Source organism: Heloderma suspectum, chromosome 3 (assembly GCF_057233095.1).
Source record: "Heloderma suspectum isolate Gila_16-S chromosome 3, 16-S_ref, whole genome shotgun sequence".
NCBI classification, from domain to species: domain Eukaryota; kingdom Metazoa; phylum Chordata; class Lepidosauria; order Squamata; family Helodermatidae; genus Heloderma; species Heloderma suspectum.
In genome coordinates, this window is record NC_139460.1 from 24,772,734 (window position 1) to 24,796,528 (window position 23,795).

The 23,795-nt window shown below is 45.9% G+C and overlaps 1 protein-coding gene across 1 annotated transcript in view; it reads left to right on the plus strand.

The window, feature by feature from the left end:
• Positions 1–23,795, plus strand: part of LOC146349431 (contactin-5-like) — a 233,967-nt gene that overhangs the window by 150,955 nt on the left and 59,217 nt on the right. The window contains exon 6 of the mRNA XM_084842648.1: positions 8,236–8,338. Coding sequence (XP_084698774.1) covers positions 8,236–8,338 — 103 coding nt within the window. The remainder of the gene's footprint in view (positions 1–8,235; positions 8,339–23,795) is intronic.

Here is a 23,795-nt window from a genome sequence, read left to right on the forward strand (position 1 = left end):
GCTGGCATTTGAAATGAGCGCAATTGTGCGGTAGTTTGAACACTCTTTGGCGTTGCCCTTCTTTGGAATTGGAATGTAAACTGACCTTTTCCAGTCTTGTGGCCACTGCTGAGTGTTCCAGATTTGTTGGCATATTGAATGCAGCACTTCAACAGCATCATCTTTTAGGATTTTAAATAGCTCAGCTGGAATACTGTCATCTCCACTAGCTTTGTTGTTACTAATGCTTCCTAAGGCCCACTTGACTTCACTCTCGAGGATGTCCGGCTCAAGTTCAGTGACCGCACTATCATGGCTATCAGGGACATTCAGATCTTTCCTGTATAGTTCTTCTGTGTATTCTTGCCACCTCTTCTTAATCTCATCTGCTTCTGTTAGGTCCCTGCCTTCTTTGTCCTTTATCATGCCCGTCTTTGCACAAAACGTTCCCTTGAGATCTCCAATTTTCTTGAAGAGATCTCTAGTCTTTCCCATTCTGTTGTTTTCCTCGATTTCTTTGCATTGTTCATTTAAGAAGGCCTTCTTGTCTCTCCTTGCTATTCTCTGGAACTCTGCATTCAGTTGGGTATATCTTCCCCTTTCTCCCTTGCTTTTCGCTTCCCTTCTTTCGTGAGCTACTTGTAAAGCCTCATCAGACAGCCACTTGGCTTTCTTGTCTTTCTTTTTCTTTGGGATGGATTTTGTTGCTGCCTCCTGAACAATGTTACGGACCTCCGTCCATAGTTCCTCAGGCACTCTGTCTATCAGGTCTAATCCCTGAAATCTATTCCTCACCTCCACTGTATATTCATCAGGGATATGATTTAGGTCATACCTGAACGGTTTAGTGGTTTTCCCGACGTTCTTCAATTTAAGCCGAAATTTTGCAAGAAGCAGCTCATGATCTGAGCCACAGTCAGCTCCAGGTCTTATTTTTACTGACTGTATGGAGCTTCTCCATCTTTGGCTGCAAAGGACATAATCAATCTGATTTCGATATTGACCATCTGGTGACGTCCATGATATTGACCATCTGGTGACGTCCATGAGTTTGTTTCTTTCAATGGTCTAGGTGATTTCAGCAATGCAATACTTAATCATTAAAGTATTTCTGAAGCAAGTATTTTACTCAGAAATACGGAGCATGATCCAGCTCCAGCCAAGGTCTGGCACAAACAATTCCCATCGTGTTCGATCTAGACGAACACTGCAATCCTATAAATGTTTATTCAGAAGTAAGTCCTGTTGTGGGTAAGTGGGGCTTACTCCAAGATGTGGGTACAGGATTGCAGCCTGTGCTAGCTGAACTTAGTTCCCATTGAAATCAATGAGAGAAGTCAGAATTAATTTGATTCCAATGGGACCTACATTTCAGCTAAGACTGGATCCAACCCTATGTATTTAACTTTCTCACACTGAAAATATTTGCATTTGGCTGGATCATATGAATTGTTGCTTGCTATCTTCCTGTGAATAAGAAATGCTACTTACTAGAGAAGACAGAAGGAAATGGTACCTAACACTAATTTATTAGACCAACATCTGTTGTGAAACATAGGCACACTTAAATAAAAAGTAATTTAAAACATATTTTTGCTCTCTCTCTCGCTCTCTCTCTCTCTCTCTCTCTCTCTGTAAGTGTGTGTGTATATATAACATTTTATACCACCCAATAGCCAAAGCTCTCTAGTGATATGTTTTCTTATTATTTTGATCGCTTTTAATCTATCATAACTTACTTTGAGTATTTGTTAGGCAACTCATAAATCAATTTATAAGCATAAGTACATAGTAAACTTCCTTATACCAGGTCATCGTATTTGTCCACCATCTATGCTGTCTACTCTAACTAGGGATGTGTGAATCGGCAAAATTCAAGCTGGCCGATGTTCTCCCAATTCCATTTCAAAGCTCATTCCTACTCAAGTCCACATCAGATTGCGAGCTTTGGTGTTCTTTTCTGGATGAAAATCCATGCATATTGTCATGCATGTTTTTCCAAATGTACCCATCAATTCCGTGCATCTTTGAAATGTATGTATTCTTCTCTCATTGATTAAAACGTATTTGTGCACATTTTTCAAACGTGCACATTTTTCATATATATGCATACCATCAAATGCTGGGGTGGGGGGCAGTCTGTGAGCTTGGAAATGTATGGACATTGACATCAGATTGCATCCAAGTCTGTGTTAAGTCCATAAGGTACGAACTGAATAAATCCTGATCCTAAAATGAGCTGAAACTAATTTCTCATACATCCCTAACTCTAACTTCCAAATCCCAGTTTATTGAGCATAAACTCAGTTGATTGATTTCTACATTCTCCTATCACTAAATATTTCAAGATGTGTTATAGAAAGTGGTTCCTTTCTTCACTGTATAATCTGTAGAAGTTTGTTCTTCTTCTCTCCCTTGGATGTAATATTGAAATTCTTTTGAGCTAGGATAGTTTGAAGAATGCTATCTAGCCAGCAGGGTGGGGATGATGTGACTGCAATATTTCCTTCCAGAGTCCCAGGGTGCAGCCCATAGGATTGTGCCCTTAATTAGGGATGGATGGACTCAGCCCAGCCCACCTCGCATGCTGCTCGCCAGACTCCCACCGGTCATCTCAGTGGAGATTTTACCAGTTTAGTACACTGCACAGCAGTGATTTCACATGATGCTTTTTAGGGATTGCCAGAGGATGCATTTGTTCCTGAAAAACAGACTAGCAGGATTCAGCATTGAAATCATATTTTGATAAAATACAAACACCGCACCATGGAGCAAATGGGCAGTTGATATTGCATGTGGAGCTCCGGGATTTGATCATGAAGCTCAGATATTTACACGAGCATGAAACTGTTCCTAAATTCCTTCCAGTGTACTGAAATTGTTCCATACAGTGTAAGCTAAATATTAATCAGTCTTCAGGTTGGATAATTAAAAAAAAAAAAAACATTTGTGCCACTATGTCAGAGGTGTAGAACCCCAGCCCTGGGGTACCAATCTGACCATGTCCCTGACCCCACCCCCTTTCCCCCAGTTATCATTTAGTTAGTGTTTCCCTGGCTTTTGTGCATTTTTTCCCATTCTGAAAGGTTGAAATGTCTCTCCTAAGGCTTAGTGACTGGCAGGAAGAGCTTTAACTGAATTATCTTGGTATATTGGCCCCTCCCCCTTTTGCCTTCATGTGGGTGGGTAGAACTTCTCCAAAATGGAATTTGTTCCTCAGACTGAAGGATGTTCTACAGCCCTGTACTACAGTTTACATAGTTAGAAGTGGGGGTGTCTTAAACCAGCATCCAAGTAGGGCTGTGCACTGCTTCAGTCTGAATCCCAAATACCAATTTGGATCAGGGTGATTTGGATTGAGGCAGTCTGGGTCTGTAGTAGGTCGGGGTCAGGCTGAAGAATCCTGGAGTGACCTGGACAGCCACATGCCCAGCTGTGTGAGCGCCCTGGACGTGTCCGCAGCTGTTCCCATCTTGGAGGGAACCGCCATGTTCTTTTCAAATGGCAACTCTTCTTCCAATAATTAAATGTTGCATAGACTGAGGCCATAAATGGCCCATTTACACCGGTAATGTGGTGTAGATGGCCCCTTTATGGCCACGGTCTATGCAGTAAGGCTGTGCACCACCTCGGCCTGAGGCCCAAACCCCGAGTTGAAGTGGGCTGCTTTGGGTCACTTTGAGCCCCTTCCAAGGTGAAGCAGAGGGGGCTCCCCAAAGCACTTGGTGCATTTCAGAGCTGTGGACCCAACGTCCCAGTCACCCCGGCACCTACAGGTCCTTACTTGAGCTGCCTTCTCCACTGCTGCCACCTGCCGCCGCCATGCCACTGCTGCTGCCTGCTGCCATGCTGCCACCTTCTCCATCACCGGCCGCCACCTTCACCACCTTCGCCACCGCTGCTGCTGCCTTATCCGCCACCGCCCGGTGCCACCACCATCTCCTGAAGCCTGGTCTCACAGTAACTCATCTTCTTGGAGGGAGTCGCCATTTTTAAAAAGACAACCTCCTGGAAGTTCCAGGAAGTTGCCATTTTAAAAATGGCAACTCCCTGCAAGAAGAGTCACCATACGTCCAGGCCTCAGGAGCTGGAAGCTGTGGCAGCCAGCAGCAATGGAGAAGGCAGCAACAGCAGCAGTGGCAATGGAGAAGGCAGTGGAGGTGGCAAGGAGAACGTGGCAGCGGAGAAGGCAGCAGCTGCAATGGAGGAGGAGGCAGCCCAGGTAAGGGAGCTGTGGGGGGTTGCACAGGGGTGTCAGGGGGGACCTGAAGCAGGGTTCGGTATCTGAAACCCGCTTCGGGTTTGGGGCCGAGTCAGATCCAGAGCCTCCCAAATCTGCCCGAGCCAAATTGGGCCCTCCTCGGAAGCTCGAGTCAGATCGGGGGGTCCCTACACAGCCCTACTATGCATCATTTAATGACTGGAAGAAGAAGAAGAGTCACAAATGGCAACTCCCTCCAAGATAGTGACATGCACCCCACAGTCCAGGTAAGGAGGAGCAGGGGGCTCACACTGCTGGTTTGGGGTGGGTGCAGGGCTTGTGGGACTGGGGGGAGGCAAAGGGCTTGCATGGCTGGGCACAGGGGCAGGGGGCACTTCGGCTGTCCGGATCTCGGTTCGGATCCAGAGGCCAAAGCAGGTTGGCCCAGGTCCAGGTCCGTGCACAGCCCTACATCCAAGATATTAGATTAATGGGCCTTGATTGGGCACTATGCAGACACTAGGGATGCTAGAGAAATTTGAGATGTACTAGAATGAGCTTGGATTGCCAAGAATCCAACCTGCAGAACCTGCTGCAGATCGACACCCTCAGGCCACACGGAGTCCGTGGACTTTTGGCTATTTTTTTTTTGTTTTGCTTTCCCAATATTTACGCAAAAATTTGTAGGAAAATATATAAGTTTCTGTTGAGGAAACAATTGAATGGAATGTAGGACCATACACTAAATGTTATGTACTAAGGTAAATTATGTAAACACGTAAATTCTTACGTAATTATTTGCACATTTTTCCACATGATGAAAAAAATATATTCGCATTCGTCTGTGGACAGATAATGGAGCAAAAGGTAACTGACAATCCGTGAAACACAGACAGAGCAGATTTCAACAGTCCATACATCCCAAGCAGGTACAGCAATGGTCTGCTGTATATATGTTTCCCAGTCTGAAAAGCATCATCCACAAGCCAGGGTGAGATGTGCATAGCACCAAATATATTTACCATATTTATATAGTGCCCCATAAACAAAGTTCTCCAGGCTATCTACTGGGGCCCCTCAGATCAGATGGTGGGCTGGGGGCTGCAGCCCCCTTAGCCCTGTGGTGAATCCAGCTATGCTGATGTAGATATCGCATAATGTTGTTTTTTTCCCAGAAAGAGTAATAAAGTGGGCTAACGTAATTGCCAGGACAATATGTCATAAAGGAATTGAAATACATATATTTACAAGATAAATGTTTGATTCTTCCTTTTCACATGCAGCTTTATTTGAAGCAACATGAGCTAGCCAGGAAAGCTTGAGTGAATTATTCTTGAGTGAAGAACTGTTTGGGCTTCAGGGTGTGTCTGATGATGTCAAACAATGTGTCTCTGATCATTTCAAAACATTCTAAGGGCCAAAAAGCAGAGAGACAAGGGCCCCTATTGGAAGATGTATTTCCCCATCTTTCCTTATCCCTAAGCATCCTGTGGGGTCCACATTCATGACTTCCTACGGTGCCCACATGGGGCATCTGTCCTGCGTCTAAGACCTGCATTTGCATGGGGTATCATTGGAATAGGGTGTATGCTCATAGATCTGGAACGCATTATTGATATCTCACTATCCATAAATTGGATGGTTTGGTTTGGGTGTTATGCACATCAGATCTGCACCACCTTTGATACTCCTGGATATCCACATATGGCCATAATGTCTGAACAGAATGTTATGCACATCAGATCTGATGTGCATACATTCTGTTCAGACATTATGGCCATATGTGGATATCCAGGAGTATCAAAGGTGGTGCACTTGGTGGAAGGGTGGAAAGAGAACAAGGGAGAATAGAAAAGCCCAGACTAAAGGCCTGTCTATTCGAACACCCCACAGTGGTCAACCAGATGCCTATAGGAAGCCCACAAGAAGCCCCCTATCCCCAGTACCTATAGGAACAAGATGGGGGAGACTGATTTGTTACTTAGATCCAGGCCAGGTATCATTTCATTTACTTCTGAAATGCAGTTCATTCAAGGAAATAAAACAAGTCAACTGTTCAGTAGCATAGAGCCAGATGAAAACTGAAAAGAGAAGATGAAGGATCACAGGTAAGGACAAGTTCTTCTACTCAGATTTTATTGATCTGTGTTGCCATTTTATGTGGCCATCACAGCTGATGGCTTGAACCTAACAGAAGCATTAAATATATGTACAATGTTTCTGAATATGCCTCCCAAATCATGCTTGGTCCACCTCGTTCCCACTCCTGAATGCAAGCTTTTTTAAATTGTTGTTTGAACAGGAAAAAATGCACATTTAGGTGCACTTTTTAAAAATGCACACCCAAATGCATAATTTTTGCCCATTGACTAAAATGTGAAAATGCATCTTTTCTTTTCAAAACAGGTGCTCATTTTTTCTAACATATTAGTTTTGTGAAAACATCCACAAGGGCAGGAATATGCAACCATAGCCTGAAAAAATGTTGTCACATCCACATCCAGGGGTGCAAACACATAAAGTTCTGTTTAACGTACTGAAATGAAATTCTCATACATCCCTTTGCATGAGTGTGAATGAGTTTCCTCCATAGCAGGAATCCCCACTGAATGTGAAGACTGTTTGCTAGGAAGAATATTGAATAGGTCTTCTTTATCTACCCAAATCCTATGATCAATCTACCATCTCTCTATTTAACTCATTTATTTATTACATTACATTATAGAGACCAAGAATGAGTATCTTGGCAAATGTTAGCAGACCTATTTTTATTCTATCTGGTATTTTGGAATGGATAGAAGCTGGCTAAGGTTTTAGTGTATGGCCTTTATTATATTTTCTCCAACCTGGTGTCCCAGCATCCCCAGGCAGCATGCCCAATTAAGGATGTGTGAACCCACCCCTGCTGGGTTCTCCAGGTACCCACCCAGCCCCTGCCCCCGCTCGCTGGTCCTCAGACCGCACTCAAGCCCCTCCCATGCTCGGCGAGCGGCCTGTACTCACCACAGCAGCCTCGTCGAGCTCTGCAGTCACCATTTTTTGAAAAATAAAATGGCAATCACAAAAATGTGCATATTTGTGTATGCGCAAAAAAGCATATATTTGCAAATTCACATGTTTGCTCATATGCAAAAATGGGCATTTTCACAAAAATGTGCATTTTCATGTATATGCAAATATGAGCATTTGCAAAACGCCTGTTTTTGCACACACAAATATGCACATTCTCAAAAATGTGCATTTCACACATATGCAAATATGCGCTTTCTTGTGATGGCTATCTTATTTTTCAAAAAATGGTGACCACAGAGCTTGACAAGGCCACTGGGGTGAGTGCAGGCCTCTTGCTGAGCATGGGCAGGGAGCAAGCGGGGACAGGGAGTGAGCGGGGCAGGACTCAGGGATATGGACAGGGGATGTTCTGTTGGATTCCTGGATGGAATCGGGCACCCACACTATCCCTATGGCCAATGGTAAAGTTGGCTGGGGTGATGGGAGCTGTAGTCCAACACATCTGGAGTGCATTAGGTTGGGGAATGCTGGTATATATTGTTATGCAACCCAATCCTATATAGGTTTATTCAGAAGTCTGTTTCCAGAGTTTAGTGGCGCTTAACCTCCACCAAACATGTTAATAGGATTGCAGCCAAAAATAAAATGTTATGTGGGTAACTTTATTTTGAGGAATGGGGAAGATGAAGATGGTGATTATAATACAACATTTATTAATACGAAGGTGCTCCATGCATCATGCAAATAGACAGCATCTTCCAATCTTTTTGGATATTGACTTGGGACATACACCCTAAGAAATAATTGTCTGCTCTTTAAAAATAAAATGTTGCTTTGATAATCATGGAAAGTTCTAATTTTTTAGATGATGTTCAGGATTTGATCCTAATTGTAACCATGTCTTTCTACAATGAACTTCATGGCTGGCTAACTATCTGGCTGTTTAACAAGCTTGCCATGATGGCTCTCAAAATAAGCTTTCTACAAATGGAAAGCAGCAGTGACATCCATTTTATTTTTAAAGACCATTCTTTATTTCCCAGGTGTGATGGGGGAATATGAGCCGAAAATTGAAGTCCATTTTCCATACACAGTTACAGCCGCAAAGGGATCTACTGTTAAGATGGAGTGCTTTGCACTTGGCAAGTAAGTACATATTCTTCCATAATTAGACACAATTGGTTATTACAATATGACATATTTCATCTTGGGCTCCATTATGTAGCAGTGTTTCACTTTTGCAACAAAAGCATCCCCTCCCTCGATCCTTCTGCTAAACTTAAATAATTGTGGAAATGGACTCCAAGGAGGAGGCAATTATAAATGCTGTACTTTGACAAATAAAGGGTTGGATCCAGACTTAGTCAGAGTAGACCCACTGGGCTGTATCCAATGTGACATGAGCACTAACATATTACATTGTGCTAGCATAAGAGACCTCTAGTGTAACACATGAATAGCTTTAGCTAGAGCAATGGGATTCCCCAGAACACCCATTGTGCTATCCACCAGTATTGGCATTGTGCTAGAGTTCCCTCATGCTAGCACAACATAATTTACACTGGTACTTGTATCACATTGGATACTACGCACTGAAAGCAATGGATCTTAAATTAGTCAAGACTAATTTAAGTCCCATTTATTTCAGTCAGTCTACCCTAGGTGGGACTAACTCTGGATCCAACCCAAAGAATCCAAATTATGGGACTAAATGTTTTGAGCTGCTTTGTTGAGACAGGAATGCATAGGATCTGATGCTAGGGAATCTCACTAGTAATAGTGTGGCAGAACTTAAGTGCATGCTGGTTCCGCTCAAGATATGTATTAGAGAGCCTCACACATGAATTCTCCAGGTGCACTCCAAAGCATAACCAACTTCAATCTTTGGTCTCCAAACTAGGCTACAAAATGTTGTTTGGAATAATTTCACTACTACTATTACTAGTACTAATAGTAGAAGTAGTAATAAGAGGAGGAGGAGGAGGAGGAGGAGGAGGAGGAGGAGGAGGAGGAGGAGGAGGAAGAGGAGGTTTCATATCTCAAATATATTGGGTTCAATAAAACATATTTGTGTGCATCAGGAGATTTCCACTGTACCTTTCCTGCTTTTTATTCCCTTGCCTGTACTAAGGTCAGGCCATTCTCTCTAACAAAAGAACATAAGAAGAGCCCAACCTGATCAGACTAAATCCCTACCTTGTCCAGCAACCTGTTTCCCACAGCAGCCTGTGTCAGGATTGATTCTGAGCATATGGAGATAGTTAGCAGTTCAGATTCATAAGGGGAACACCTAGAACCGGGGGAGGCAACTTCCCGAGTGAGTTCAGATATGGATAGGCGTGCTTCTCAGGATGCTGTGGGCTCTAAATATATGACATGGGTTGAGAGAGATGCAGCAGCTTCCAAACACATGTATCCATGGAAAAGCACATTTCTCCAGAGTTCATGCATAACAGTATACAAGAATATACACATTTTCCTACCTGTCTTCATTAAAAAAAAAATGTATATTTAGTTATTGAACTTTTATCCCACCCTTCTTCTGAAGGGTAGGATAAAAGAGAAGACGACAACGTCTCTGGACTCCCCCATAAAATTCCATGAATCAGGCAGAGTGATTACATCATAAAATACCTTGTCTGGAAGCATCACATAAAGCAACATTTTGGGCTATTTATTTTTGAAGGTACAAAGGTACAAGTCATCCACACATAATATTCAACCTTGTTGTTCAAACACATATCAGATCTTATCTCTCCTATGGAGACAAGAAACCACTAGTTTCCTTTCAAATTTGCTTTTGAAAACAGCTACATCCATTATCAGTGGATATCTTTAGATGCAACAATATAGTTATATACATTAAGACTTCAACCTTATGCTCACTTACCTGGGAGTAAGCCTCATTGAACAGAATGAGATTTATTTCTGAGTAAACATGTTTAGGATTGTAATGTAGGGCTACAAAGCATAAGCTGGGAGAAAGCTCCGTTGAACTCAGTAAGGTTTATTTTTGAGTGAATATTTTTATTATTCCATTCATTCATTCATTACTCAATGTATATACTACTTTCTTTCCCTGATTCATTTACTGCCTTCATTACCTGATTTCTATACAGCCTTCATTACCTTTTTATATATTCCCCTTTCAAGATGGTGCACAAGATTTTGTAGAGTATCATCATCACCAAGCTTCATAAAATAATCAAGCAATTAAAAACATATGACACCCCCTTAAAACAGAGCAGTAGTAGTTAAAATATCAACCGTGAATAATAAAAGCTGAAGCTATTTATAAAAAGGAGATTGAAATGTAAATTTAACTTATTTTTTAAACATTTCCAAAGATGGGACCATTCATATTTCCTGGGGGAGAGAGTTCCATAAGTGCAGGGCCACCTCTGAAAAGGTTTTGTCCCCGCTTTCTGTCAGCGCAATAAATACTAATATCCCCTATAGAAGCACCAGAGAGCAGGGCCTCAGAGTGGCTGGTTGTAAAGTTTGGTCAGGCCTGTGTGGGTGCATGTGGTCCTTCAGATAACCTGGTCCCAAACCATTAAGGGATTTGAATAGGGATGGCGCAGGCACCCGGTTGGGTTTGAGAGTCTGATGGACTCCCCCCACCTGCACTGGTGAGCCACACTTGCCAAGCCCCTGCCCCTGTTGCACAAAATGCTAGTTTCGCCCCCTGGAGGCTAGTCCAATTTGCCCCAAAGAGGAGAGTCAACTTCAGGCTGGGTCCAACTCGATTTTATTGTTTGCAAACAGTTCGACAAAGGAGCTCACGCTCAAAGCAGAGTCAACCCTGGGCAACCTCCGCGCTACAGTTTTATCACTTAGCTTGCATTCCTCAGCCAGCGTGTTACTTTTGATTGGTTGCCAGCGGTTTGCTTAGCAACCTTATCTTAGGGTTACTGTCTGCTCATTCCAGGCATGCGCAGCTCTTACAGTACTATGTGCTGCTTAAGACACATACAATGGCTTTTAGGTTACATTTTTACTACAATTCCCCCCTCAAAAGGCTTTTCTCAAATTTATACTCTCTTTGGTCCAGCGGTGGACTACGCACTTAAAGGCGCAAACTATTATTGCCGTGGCATTGACGGTTTTCTCTAAACAGCAAGTGAGGCCTGGGACGCCTTTGTTCTAGCTACTAGAATGCTGACAACAAAAACACTTTTTTTTTGAACTTTTGGAACTCAGTATTGTTCCGTTCATCAGGAACCCTTGAGACGAGAGCACCCTCTTTCTGTAGAGCTACTTGAGTCCTTTCAGGGGTTCATTATTCCAACGGTGACCTTCAGGTGGGTCAGCTTCCGGTGTGACCCTCTCTGGTGCAGGTGATGCCTTTATTCAGTGTGATGAATCCACTTCTTTTCTTTGGCGACTTTCATAGCAATGGAAGTGGTAAGTAGGATCTGAAACAGACCCTTCTGCTTCTTGGTAGGTGGTTCATCTTTCTAGGACTGGATTAGCACCCAATCGCTGGGATTGAGATTATGCACTGGAGCATCTAAAGGCCAGGATTGGTGCGGTGTCGCAAACCTGTGAAAACAAAACAGACTGCAAAGCAGTAACATAACCTTGAATCTTAAAACTTTTACTTTTAAATTCACATTTAAGCTATCAGCCATAGGTAATATTCGAGGTGGGCACTTATGGAACGTTTAAAAGGTGTCAATTTAATACTTCCCTTGGGGGCGCACCATACTCGAGTCAAGGTGATTGGCAAGGCCTGTGGCCTTTCAACTTAATCTTTCAACAAATTCTAATGAGCATTGTCTTTAAGGTGCGGTTCATCTTCTCAACTTGACTTGTAGATTGAGGTTTCCAAGGGGGGTGTAGCTTCTAGTTAGTTTGTTATGCCTGGGCCACTACTTGCGTTACTTGTCCAACAAAATGGGGCCCCTGATTTGATTCACTCTCTTTAGGTAACAAGAGCTTAGGGATTACTTTTTAACAGGATCTTGGCTACTGTCTGAGCGGTGCAGTCAATTGCTTTTATCATTACTAGCAGGTACTGATAGCCATGAGTCTGGGGCAACTCTGAAAAGTCAATTTGAAATCTCTGAAAAGGATAGTAAGCGCATGGGCAACTTCTCATTTGAGCTGGGGGCTCAAACATCTTTGAATCATTTTTGAGGCACAAAGGGCAATCAGCCACTGTTCTCAGGTCTTGGTCTAACCTGAAGGAGGTGCTATTTGCCTCGGGCGCACCTAAAATTGGGGTGTTAAAGGGGGACGATCCCTTTATTAGCTAACCATAATTTTTGAACTTTTCAATGAGCGGCTTCAAGCCTGCACAGGTGGCTTTTTTCAGAGGATACTGCCTCACGCACACAGGGCTCTCCCTTTTTAAAGAAGATTTTAACTGGTGTCATGCATTTGCTTGGGCAGGGGTTCTGTCTGCCCACACACATGGATCAACATTCTCTAAAATCTCAGTCTCTTTGGCCTCTGACACAATCTTGATTGCTTGAAAGGCCATTTGATAATTTGAGCCCTGCATTGCTGGCAGCTGTACTACAATCTGATTATCACTGAAGAAGATTTTAGCTTGCAGTTTTGTTAACAAGTCCCGCTCCATGAGGGCAACCAGGTATGCAGATGAAACTACAAAGGCATGTTCCAGTATGTTATTTCCAGTCTTCGTGAGGAGGGGCTTACACAGGGATCATAGAAAATGTGGCTCCAGTATCTACTAGGGCTTTACAGTCCTCGCCACCAACCCTTACTTTTACCTTGGGATTCTCCCGAGCATTTGTTCGTAGGGTGGTGGCCCTTCAGCTAGACTCCCCCCCACTGGAGGACCCTGCCAGCATTTGGCAGCCTTCAGGGTGAGTCTCTTTTCTTTTTTCTTTCAGCTCTGGACAATCTTTCTTTTAATGTCTCTTCTCTCGGCAATACGCACATTTATTGAGCCTCGGTCGGCCCTTTCCTTTTCTGCCCCCCCCCTCTGGTCGCTTCTCTGCTCTCAAGCTGCTGTTTATATCTCCGCCCATGGTGGCTGCCAGCATTGCCTTTTCCTTTTTCCAGGAATGGCACTTTTTTATGTGCTCTCATGTGCACCATAGCTCTAAAAACTTCATGATCTGGGGTCTGATAAGGCTAAAGCAGGCGGTGATATTAAGGCTTGCTTCAATTTAAGAAAAGCCTTTTTTTATTTTAATTGTCCACTTCTAGTGGGTAATATTTTTGTTAAAGCTTCATACGGGGGCTTCACCCCTTTTTATGGCTACTATAGCCTCCCTCTTGTAACAGGCACACTTATCTTTTGGCTTGCCTGTTCTGCAAATCATGTTTTAAATTCTCTGTGCCATGCACCAGTTTTAACTCTTTGTTTTCTCTGCAAGTTAGGCTGTTTGCCATTGCTTCGACAGAGACTTGCTTGCTTAGATCTTACTAATTTCAACGACACAAATTTGGAATAAGCTTTCTTTCTTTTTTTTAAGCCTTTTTGTCTGCTACTTTCTTCTGCCTTCTTTTATACCTTTTTCATATCATTAAAATCTAACACCATGACTGGAAAACATTTGTTTTGTATAGTAGGGCATGGTGGAGCAGATCTAACCATTATACTGCTCCTCTGACTGCATGGTCAGGGCCCATCAAAATTAAGGGAAGGGCGTTCTCATATGTGGAAAGAGTTCCAAGCCACCATTTTTGCATCGGCAACTCCACACTGCATGAGTTTTGGCAGAGTGTCAGGTTTGCCTCTGAGCAAATGGAACATCAGAACAGTTCAGATTTTGAGAAAGAGCTGGAACACATGGGGCAGGAACTTTCTTAGGCTTCAGAAACACAGCTGGGCTTAGAAGTATCACGGGAGAGTGGGGGACTCTCTCTCTCTCACCTCTTAAGTTAAGAGAATTTGCTGCCCCCCTTTTTAAAGGGAAACTAACTTTCGTAGTTTCTCTTTGAACTTTTTGAAGGCTGTTTCCTTTGTAGTCTATGAATCTCTAGAAATTTGTGTCTGTATGCTTCATTAGGGTAAATGAAATCAAAGCCTTGGAAATCATAGAATCATAGAATAGTAGGGTTGGAAGGGGCTTACAAGGCCATCGAGTCCAACCCCTTGCTTACTGCAGGAATCCAAATCAGAGCATCCCTGACAGATGGCTGTCTAGCCTCGTCTTGAATGCCTCCAGGGTGGGAGAGCCCACCACCTCCCCAGGTAATTGGTTCCATTGTCGTATTGCTCTAACAGTTAGGACGTTTCTCCTGATGTTCAGCCGGAATCCAGCTTCCTGTCACTTGAGCCCATTATTCCGTGTCCTGCACTCTGGGATTATTGAGAAGAGATCCTGGCCTTCCTCTCTGGGACAACCTTTTAAGTACTTGAAGAGTGCTATCAGATCTCCTCTCAGTCTTCTCTTTTCAAGGCTAAATATACCCAGTTCTTTCAGTCAAATGCAGCTTTTTATCTGAGTGTTGAAATCACAAATCAAACTGTACACTGAGCTGATCACAAACAAACACACAATCTACAACAACGGGAGTTTAAGGCTATGACAAGCCTCACAGTACTTTTTACGGCAAGTCTTTAACTGGCCAAAGTTCCAGTCCATGTGCAGAGTGCCTCTAACAAAGAAGGCTTTGGGCCATAAAGAAGGGATGCGTTTTAACAAAAGCTCTGTGTCTCTTCATCAGTTCGAATGGGGAAGGTGTAACCTTACACCTCTTCTAGATTCCTCCACAGATAAGAACAGAGCAGTGCTGCTCAGCTTTCCAGCTGTGATGCTTTTTTTTTTTGCAAATCTCACTCTTTTGTCAGGTCGTCACAGACACCTTCCAGCCTCTCTGCTTGCTAAGGCTAAACCAGCCACAGGGCGAAGGGGGGTTAGGCAAGTCCCCCTTGGCTCTGCTCTGAGCAGGCTGACAGAGATAAGCTCACACAGACCCTGATATTTTAAGAACTTGCTCTGTCTTTGTTTCTTGATTTTGCCACAGTCTTTAAGTCGTCAAACAAATCTCTTTCTTCAGAAGTTGCAACTTTTTCAACTGCTTTTGTTTCTTCTAACAAACTTGGATACGGTGGCAGACAAACTGTCTCTGGAGGGCCCCCTCCCTCCCCCCAACAACCTCTCCTCCCAACCTAACAGGCCGAATCAGACCGGGGGGAGCTCAGGGCACCTTGGGCAGGGTCTCCCAGTCTTCAAGCTCCTTCCGTGGGGCTTGAATCGGGGGGAACAGGGGCTTTGGGCTTCACCTCGGAGCATACCATCATGACTTTACAATATTGAACTTTATATTCAACCTTTTCTCACCTTCAGTGGATTTTGGTTGGCACTCATCCAAATGCTGATAACCTCACCTTCCCTGAGGCAAATTTATCTCTTACTACTTGATTCAGACACCACCCGGGGTCTCTTGCCCCTGCGGTCCTTTGCCAGTAACACATTTACACATTTACACTTCTGTAACTAAGGGGGATTCTTTCCGCACCAATTCAACCACCCATCAATATAGGCGAATTGATCCCATTGCCCATTATTCACCACATTTTTATATACAGCATTTACAAGATTTACACCAAAGGATCCTATGTCTGGCCAACTAATTCCAAATGCTGGCCAGTCCAATTGACAGTGTAACCAGCTTGCCTTTCGACATCTTAGTACACGGAGTCTGACAAACCTCAGACGCTTGACTTTGCTAAAGTTCTTTAGCATGCATCCCAAGGGAGTGGCAGAGCTTTCTAAACGGGAGCTACCCGCCTCCATTGTGCCTACCTCTATTTGAAACCATACACGGAGCCTGACAAACCTCCGACACTGACACGGAGTCTGACAAACCTCAGACGTTTACACAGAGTCTGACAAACCTCAGACGCTCCGAAGGCAACTCAAACAGAAAGACAGAAGGGAAATCAAGTACTTACTCTGCCCAACACCCTAGTGCCGTCTCTTCAGACCCATTCAGCCTGGTTGACTCAATCAATGGAGTCCATGCCTTTAACCTCCTGGGTGTCCCGACCCCCGTTCTCTGGTGCCGTGGCAGACCTCAAAGGCGGTCCGGCGCGCCCCACAGGCACCTTCGCCGGTTCTGTCATTTGACCCCAGGGTGGTCCAAGGGACTCCTGACTAACTCGCCAGTTTGTTGCACAAAATGCTAGTTTCGCCCCCTGGAGGCTAGTCCAATTTGCCCCAAAGAGGAGAGTCAACTTCAGGCTGGGTCCAACTCGATTTTATTGTTTGCAAACAGTTCGACAAAGGAGCTCACGCTCAAAGCAGAGTCGACCCTGGGCAACCTCCGCGCTACAGTTTTATCACTTAGCTTGCATTCCTCAGCCAGCGTGTTACTTTTGATTGGTTGCCAGCGGTTTGCTTAGCAACCTTATCTTAGGGTTACTGTCTGCTCATTCCAGGCATGCGCAGCTCTTACAGTACTATGTGCTGCTTAAGACACATACAATGGCTTTTAGGTTACATTTTTACTACACCCCCACTCACCCCCCCACCTCGCACTCACTGTGCCACCTGCATGCACCCTGGAGCTGCCAGCAAGCGCCACGAGTGCCATTTTACCAAAAAAATAGTGCTCGCAAAATATGCGCACATCTAATTGTGCACAAAAGGGGGCCATGAATGGCCCATATATGCAAGAATGCAGGCATGTCCTGCAGCGCAGGGACAGGGGCTGGGTGGGTGCCCGTCAAAACCAGGCAGGGGCACCGATCCATTGCTAGATTTGAAGGCTCAAACCAGCACTTTATATTGGGCCCAGAAGCAAATAGGCAACCAGTGTAACCAGTACAGCATTGGTGTAATATGATTTGATACAAGCTGAATATGAGCCAACAATGTGATGTGGCTGCAAAAAAGGCAAATGCTATTTGGGGCTGCATTAATAGAAGCATGGCTTCCAAATCCCGGGAAGTACTAGTTCCCCTCTACTCAGCACTGGTTAGGCCTCATCTGGAGTACTGTGTCCATTTCTGGGCACCACACTTTAAGAAGGATGCAGATAGGGATCTACAAAAGTCACTTACCTTTTCTCAGCTTGGATTCGTAGCGGAGGGGGAGGCATTCTGTCCCTCCCCCCAGAATCCTCCCTGGGCCGGCTCTGCTCCGCAGCGGCTCCACAGAGCCGCTGGCCAGGGCCGTCCACAGCCAGAGTTCCGGCCATGGCCGGCTGCTATGGATGCAAATGGCAGCCGCCATAGCAGCCGCCATTTGCGTCCTGCCAGGCTGCCGTGATAGGCTACGTAAGTATTTACATAGCCTATCTCTTCAAAGAGCAGGGGCACAAATGGCATAGTGGCCGCCATTTGTGTGGCTGCCTTTACCATGATAGGCTATGTAAATACTTATGTAGCCTATCACAGAGAGAGCAGCGGCGCAAACAGCATAGCAGCCACCGTTTGCATCCCTGCTTTTTGCCGTGATAGGCTACATAAGTATTTATCACAGCAGCTTGGCAGGATGCAAATGGCGACCGCAACAGCCGGCTGAAAGACCAGCCGCTGCCGCCGCTGCAGCCACCACCAGAGCCCAAGGTAAGTTTCGTTCCGGGGGGATTCCGCGGGGTGGCAGGGGGTGGGAGGCCGTTCCTCCACAGATTTCAGGGGGCTGAATGCCAGTGCATTCGGCCTCACTGAAATCTGTGGCAGAATTCTCTGCCATCCCTAGATGCAGACAAGCTGGAGAGGGTTCAGAGGAGGGCAACAAAGATGATCAGGGGACTGGAAACAAAGCCCTGTGAGGAGAGACTGAAGGAACTGGGCATGTTTAGCCTTGAGAAGAGAAGACCGAGGGGAGATACAATAGCGCTGTTGTCACAGAGAGGAAGGCCAGGATCTCTTCTCGATCATCCCAGAGTGCAGGACACGGAATAATGGGCTCAAGTGACAGGAAGCCAGATTCTGGCTGAACAGCAGGAAAAGCTTCCTGACTCTTAGAGCAATATGACAATGGAATCAATGGCTTAGGGAGGTGGTGGGCTCTCCCACACTGGAGGCATTCAAGACAAGGCTGGCAGCCATCTGTCGGGGATGCTGTGACTTGGATTCCTGCATTGATCAGGGGATTGGACTCGATGGCCTTGTAGGCCCCTTCCAACCCTACTATTCTATGATCCTATGATTCTATGATCACTTGGTTCTTGCAGTCTCACTGCCATATTCTATACCAATTGAAGTTTGTATAGAATAGGCTCTAAGTTACTTCCTTACAATATTAAGTATGTCCAGAGAGCTTGGACCACAGAGCCAGTTTGCACCATTTGTAGCCTTTTTTTCACAAGTGTAATTCCAATGAATCTGAAACTGTACATTATCTGCCACATGTCCAGTTCAGTGTGCTAGTCATTAGATGTGCGCAGAAGTTCATAAACCCTCTGAAAAGTATTCTTGTGACCAGACAACACTTCCAAAAAGTTTAATGAAAACTATGAATCCATTATGAATATGTGTTCTTTAGAGTTGTTCCGAAAGAATGATGGTGAATTAGCAACCTAAGTTTGCTAAATCAATAATTAATTCAGTGTCCCAAATGAGGAAATTGATAAAACAGTAAGGGAGAAGCAAATGAAATGTCTTGTATTGATTATGAAATTATGAAACATTCTGGATTTATATCTATCGTATGACATGGGCATGGGGTAGGTGTAACTATCGATATTATAAAAAACTGAAAATATGAACTCTAAATTACATTAAATTCAAACAACCCTGAATCTCTCTTACAGCACTTACCAAATTTCAGGACAAACATAAAGGGCAATAATATAGATGTGCAGTGTTCCACAGTTGTACAATGTCACATATAGTGAAAAAGATATTGATAGAGCCTAAGAAGATAAGAACTTCCTTTGTGGGATTAAAATGTGTTTCTAAAGGCTAAAGGCTGTTTCTTGATTTGGGGGGGGGGTGCAAACAGGGCAACTGACTTGGGCACCAAATTCTGCTGGGTTCAAGTGTGTGTATTTGAAGGTAGGTGCCTGGGACAGAATAGGGATTCTGTTAGTGTACTGTCCACCCCACTGCTCAACAGTCTCCCTTCCTGAGCTAGCCGGGGTAGTCTCGGGGTTGGTGCTGGAGACCCCTCAGCTTGTTGTGCTGGGGGATTTCAACATCCATGCTGAAGCTGCCCTGTTGGGAGCAGCTCAGGAATTCATGTCCACCATGACAACCATGGGTCTGTCTCAGAAGGTATCTGGCCCCACCCATGCTGCTGGGTGCACTCTGGACCTCATTTTCTATGCTGGATGGGGTGATAGTGATCTGAGACTGGAGGAACTCTCTATAGTTCCGTTGTCATGGACAGATCATTACCTGGTGGGGTTTAGACTTGCTGGCACTTGGAAACTCTGCAGGGGTGGAGGGCTGATTAAGATGGTCCACCCCAGGAGGCTGATGGATCCGAATGGTTTCCTGACAGCTCCTGGAGATTTTCCTGTTGCCTCGGCAGGTGATTCTGTCGAAGCCCTGGCCAATCTCTGGAAAGGAGAAATGACCAGGGTCGTGGACACAATCGCTCCTGAGCGTCCTCTCTCATGAAGTGGAGCTGCACCAGCACCCTGGTTTTTGAGGGAGCTGGCAATGATTAAACGAGTAAGAAGACGACTAGGGCAACATTGGCAGAAAACTCGGCATGAATCCGATCGAACACGGGCTAGAGCCTATTTGAAGGCCTACTCTGTGGCAATACGGGCAGCAAAGAAAATATGTTTTTCTGCCACTATTGCATCTGCAAAGAGCCATCCAGTGGAGCTGTTTCAAGTGGTCAGGGGTCTTTTACACACCAGCCCTCAAGAGGATAATTTAAACCTCTTGGCAGCCCGCTGTGAACAAGTTGCTCAGCACGTTGCAGACAAAATCGCTCGGATCCACTCTGACTTGGATGCTATTGATACAGACCCAGTGGATGTCACTTTGGCCCCTGCTTGTCCAGTGTTGTTGGATACTTTTCAATTTGTACAGCCTGAGGATGTGGACAGGATCCTGGGAGAGGTGAGAGCCACCCCATGTGTTCTAGATCCTTGCCCTTCCTAGCTCATAAAAGCAGCCAGAGGTGGACAGGCCGAGTGGGTAAGGGGAATGGTTAATGCCTCCCTTAGGCAAGGCAGAGTTCCAGCCTGCTTGAAGGAGGCGGTGGTGAGACCTTTGTTAAAAAAGCCCTCCCTGAACCCCACCATATTGGATAATTATCGGCCAGTGTCCAATATCCCATTTCTGTGCAAGATATTGGAGCGTATGGTGGCCTCCCAGCTCCAGGGATTCCTGGATGAGACAGATTATCCAGATCCATTTCAATCTGGCTTCAGACCCGGTTATGGGACAGAAACAGTTTTGGTCGCCTTGGTGGATGACCTACGCCGGGAACTAGAAAAGGGGAGTCTGTCCCTGTTGGTTCTGCTGGACCTCCCAGTGGCTTTTGATACCATCAACTAGGGCTGTCAGAGAATTTCTCCATGAATCTCAGGGAGGCTGAATGCCAGCGCATTCGGCCCCCTGAAAATGGTGGAGAAATGGTTTGCCACTCCCCCACCACCCCCCGGGATGGGACTTACCTTGTTCAAATGTCCCTGGAGGCGGCGGCTCCGGCGGCGGTTCAGCAGCGGTTCGGCGGCGGCAGCTGCGGCAGCCGGTCTTCCGACTGGCTGCCGCCACCACCATTTCCAAGTAAAAAAAAAAACCAAACCAACAAATGTGATAGGCTACGTAAAGATTTACATAGCTTATCACGGCTAGATTTTAAAAAAAAACTGTGATAGGCTACGTAAATGTTTACGTAGCCTATCACGGCTGACTTTGGGGGGGGAAAAAAAGCACGTACGCAAATGGCGGCGCCCATGGGCGCTGCCATTTGCGTTCCTTATTTTGGCACGTGTAGTCTACGTAAACATTTACGTAGACTACGGCGAAAATAAGGGGAACGCAAATAGCTTACGCGCTTTTTTTTTTTTCAAAGTCAGCCGTGATAGGCTACGTAAACATTTACGTAGCCTATCACGGCTGACTGCAGGGACACAAACGGCGGCGGCTACGGCCACCGCCATTTGCGTCCCGGCAGGAGAGGAGGTTTCACAGCCAGAGGGATGGGGTGCCTCCCCGTCGGCCAGAATTTCAGGGGGGAGGGACGGGGCGCCTCCCCCCTGGCCAGAATGTTTGGGGGAGGGACGGAGCACCTCCCCCCCACCGCGAAGCAAGCTTCAGGATCAGGTAAGGGACTTTCGTCCATCCCTACCATCAACCATGGTATCTTTCTGGGCCGCCTCGCTGGGATAGGACTTGGAGGCACTGTTTTACAGTAGGTCCATTCCTTCTTGGAGGGGCGGACCCAGAAGGTGGTGCTGGGGGACTTCTCTTCGACTCCCTGGCCATTGGCCTGTGGAGTCCCTCAGGGTTCCGTTTTGTCCCCCATGCTATTTAACATATATATGAAACCACTGGGAGAGGTTCTCCGGAGCTTTGGGGTTCGGTGTCACCAGTACACTGATGACACCCAACTCTACTCTTCCTTTCCATCTAATTCCAAGGAAGCTGTTGGGGTGCTGAACCGGTGTCTGTCAGCAGTAATGGACTGGATGGGGAAATAGGGAGACAGCTTGTGCTGGATGGGGTTATGCTCCCCCTGAAGACACAGGTTCTCAGCTTGGGTGTACTTCTGGATTCAGCCCTGAGCCTGGATGCCCAGGTTTCACTGGTGGCCAGGAGTGCATTTGCACAGTTAAAGCTAGTGCTTCAGCTGCACCCATTCCTTGAGATGTCTGACTTGGCCACAGTGACACATGCCTTAGTTGCATCCGATTTGGATGACTGTAATGCACTCTACGTGGGGCTGCCTCAGAAGAGTGTTCAGAAACTTCAGCTGGTTCAAAGAGCTGCTGCCAGACTGCTGACTGAGCCTGGCTACAGGGAATATACAACTCCCCTGCTAAAACAGCTTCACTGGCTCCCAGTCTGTTTCCAGGCACAATTCAGAGTGCTGGTCACGTCCTATAAAGCCCTATACAGCTCGGGTCCAGGTTATCTGAAAGACTGTATTCTCCCCTACGAGCCTACTCATACCCTGAGATCTTCAGGGGAAGCCCTTCTCACCATCCCACCACCATCACAGGCATGCCTGGTGGGAACGCAGGAGAGGGCCTTCTTGGTGCCTGCCCCAAGGCTCTGGAACTCCCTTCCCAGGGTGGTAAGAGTGGCACCCTCCTTGATATGCTTTCATAGGAATGTAAAAACTTTTTCTTCCAGCAGGCCTTTGGAGATAACTAGTCTGGACCTGTGAAAATATGATATATGGATACTATTTTTGTTGTTGTTGTTGTCTTCTAATATTTTGATATTTTTACAATTTTAATATTGATGATTTAATTATATTTTTAACTTTTGTACACTTGTATTTATAATTCTATTTATAGGTTTTAATTGTATAAGTTTTAACGTTGTGAGGCCGCCTTGAGTCCCAGTATTGGGGAAAAGGCGGGATATAAATAAATATAATAACAATAACAATAACAATAACAATAACAATAACAGTAACAATTCTGGGGGTGGCAAATGACACCCTGCAGGTCACATCCCCAGCAGGGGCTGTGTGATGGTGGCACCAGCATTGGCAGCATGCTGGGTCTTCCTAGCTGGTGCTGGGAGCCACAGCCTCATGCTCCTGTGGTGCTTGGAGGACTGTGCACAGAGTGGCAGGCCAATGCCTAGCTCTGCGGTGTTCTCAGAGCGAGGCATTGGCCTGCCCGACGCCCCAGCGATCTGCATCAGATCAGATGCTCTCCTGCTCAGGAATACCTGGCACAGCTCTCCAGAGCACCAGCCCCCCCCCCCATGTCTAACTCTGAGAACCCCTCGGTGCTAGGCCTGGGGCAGGCTGCCTCAGAAGCCCTCCCAGCGGCTTCCCTGCTGCAGTGAATTCCATAGCAGAAAAGTGGCTGGCAAGGTTCTCCAGAGAGCAGCTCATCAGATGGCAGAAGCAGCCCAAATCATGCCTCACTCTGAGGGGTCCTTCCTCACAGGGAGGCATTATGGGTGAGGTGGCCTTGGGGCTGCCTGTGACACAGCAGCAGAGGCAATCTCCAAGGCCACCACACCCAAATCTCCAGGGCCACCACACTCACTAGGAAGGAGGCTTCAGAGCGAGCAAAGCAGTCAGGTGGCATCCACCATGGGGGAAACTGGAAGAGTGGAGGATGGTGGTGGCCGGGAGGAATGGGCGAAAGGGAAAGAGAAGAGGAGGAGGTGACAGCAGTGGGGGGGGAGGGAAAGCAAATAGGAGGTGAGGAGCGGGAGGCAATGGTGGCAGCGGTGGCCAGGGTGGATGGAGAAGGGGAGGAGAAGAGAAGAGAAGAGAAGAGAAGAGAAGAGAAGAGAAGAGAAGAGAAGAGAAGGAGGAGACAGTGCTGACAGGAGGTAGGTGGGTAGGAAGGAGGTGGGTAGCAGTGGCAGCTGTGGGGGGAGGCAAGGAGAAGGAGGGTAGTGGTGGTAGCAGTGGCAGTAGCTGCCACTGGGTTTGGCAAGAGAGAAGAGAGGGCGGCAGTGTGTGGGTCACTACCATGCCTAGTGCACTAAAATAGGTTGAGATAGTCCACATATAACTAGCTGCCCATGCACTGAGATCATTTTTACAGGCCCTTCTCTTCTTGATGTCCT